Source organism: Chaetura pelagica, unplaced genomic scaffold (genome assembly GCF_000747805.2).
Source record: "Chaetura pelagica isolate M959 unplaced genomic scaffold, ChaPel_1.0 scaffold10, whole genome shotgun sequence".
Taxonomy (NCBI): domain Eukaryota; kingdom Metazoa; phylum Chordata; class Aves; order Apodiformes; family Apodidae; genus Chaetura; species Chaetura pelagica.
In genome coordinates this window covers 10,450,949-10,452,183 of record NW_009952263.1, presented here as the reverse complement: position 1 = coordinate 10,452,183, position 1,235 = coordinate 10,450,949, and the positions used below count along the sequence as shown (strand labels likewise).

The 1,235-nt window shown below is 63.9% G+C and overlaps 1 protein-coding gene across 1 annotated transcript; it reads right to left on the bottom strand.

Annotated features, from left to right (window-relative positions):
• Positions 1-18: 18 nt before the first annotated feature.
• HOXA1 (homeobox A1) lies at positions 19-1,231 on the bottom strand (the record flags this gene model as incomplete). The annotated part of the gene is made up of 2 exons (XM_010007644.1): positions 19-374; positions 802-1,231. Coding segments are annotated over 2 exons (786 nt in total), but the record flags the coding sequence as incomplete, so codon positions are not given.
• Positions 1,232-1,235: the final 4 nt, after the last annotated feature.

Genomic DNA, 1,235 nt, shown 5'->3' with positions numbered 1-1,235 from the left:
GTCGGGGCTGGGGGGGCCTCAGTTGGTGGCAGTCAGCGTGTCCGAGGCAGAGGAGGCGGGCGAGGCGCTGCAGGGGGACGAGCAGGACTTCTCCGAGGAGTCCTCCGTCTTCTCCTCGCAGCCCGTGGGGGTGGCGGGGGAGATGGGCAGCAGCCCCTCTTTCTCCCGTTTCTTTTGCTTCATCCGACGGTTCTGGAACCAGATCTTCACCTGCGTCTCGTTGAGCTGGAGGGAGGCGGCGATTTCCACTCGCCTGGCCCTGGTCAGGTACTTGTTGAAATGAAATTCCTTCTCCAGCTCGGTGAGCTGCTTGGTGGTGAAGTTAGTTCTGACGGTGTTGGGCTGCCCCACGAAGCCGTACTCACCAGCCTTGCCTGCGAGGGGACATGCAGCAGTAAGTAAGCGCAAGTGATTTATAGGAGACGTAATCAATATGTCCACACCGGCTAAGCGATAGGGAGCAAGAACTTCTTAGGATAAGAGGGAAGCCCCGGCAGGGTGAGTGATGGAGTGCGAGGTGCTAGACCGGAGTCAGCCTCTAGTGTCAGAGGAAACTTGATAAGTGGTTTATGAATTACAAGAAATATGACCGCGGGAGAGGCGGAGAGGGGGAGTCAGGAATAAGCGGGGCTGGCTTCCAGCGCCGCGGGCAGATGGCTGCAGCTGCTCCCAGAGGTGCTGGCCACCCTACCTGCCCGGCGCCCCGCGGGCCACCGCGCCACTTTCCCCACACCCACGGCAAAGAGAGAGAGAGAGAGAGAGGAGCAGCCCACCGCCCCGGCCCTAGCGCCGGCCACTGACCTGTTTTGGGTGGGTTTCTTTTCACTTTCATCCAGTCGAAGGTTTGCGCCGGTGGTGAGGTCTCGGCGGAGGGGGAGCGGGCATTTTCTCGATGGCCGGCGTGGAGGGGAGACAGGGCATGGTTGTAGGTGCCCAGGGGCAGACTCTGCTGCTCCTGCCCGTAGGGGGGAGGCACGTACTGAGTGGGCCCCCCCGCGTAGCCCTGGTGAGGGTGCTGCGCGGCTGCGGACGAGGAGATGCTCCCCGAGTACACGGCGGGGGTGCAGGGTGGGAAACTGCCTCCCAGCTCCGCGTCCTGCCCGAGGGGGTAGGGGCCGTACGCCGGTCCGAAGCCCTGCGCGCCGTAAGTCGGGCCGCAGCCGGGGTGCGCGTAGGACACCCCCAGGCCGCTGTGGTGCTGATAAGCAGCGGTCTGGGCCGGGGGGTGATGGTGG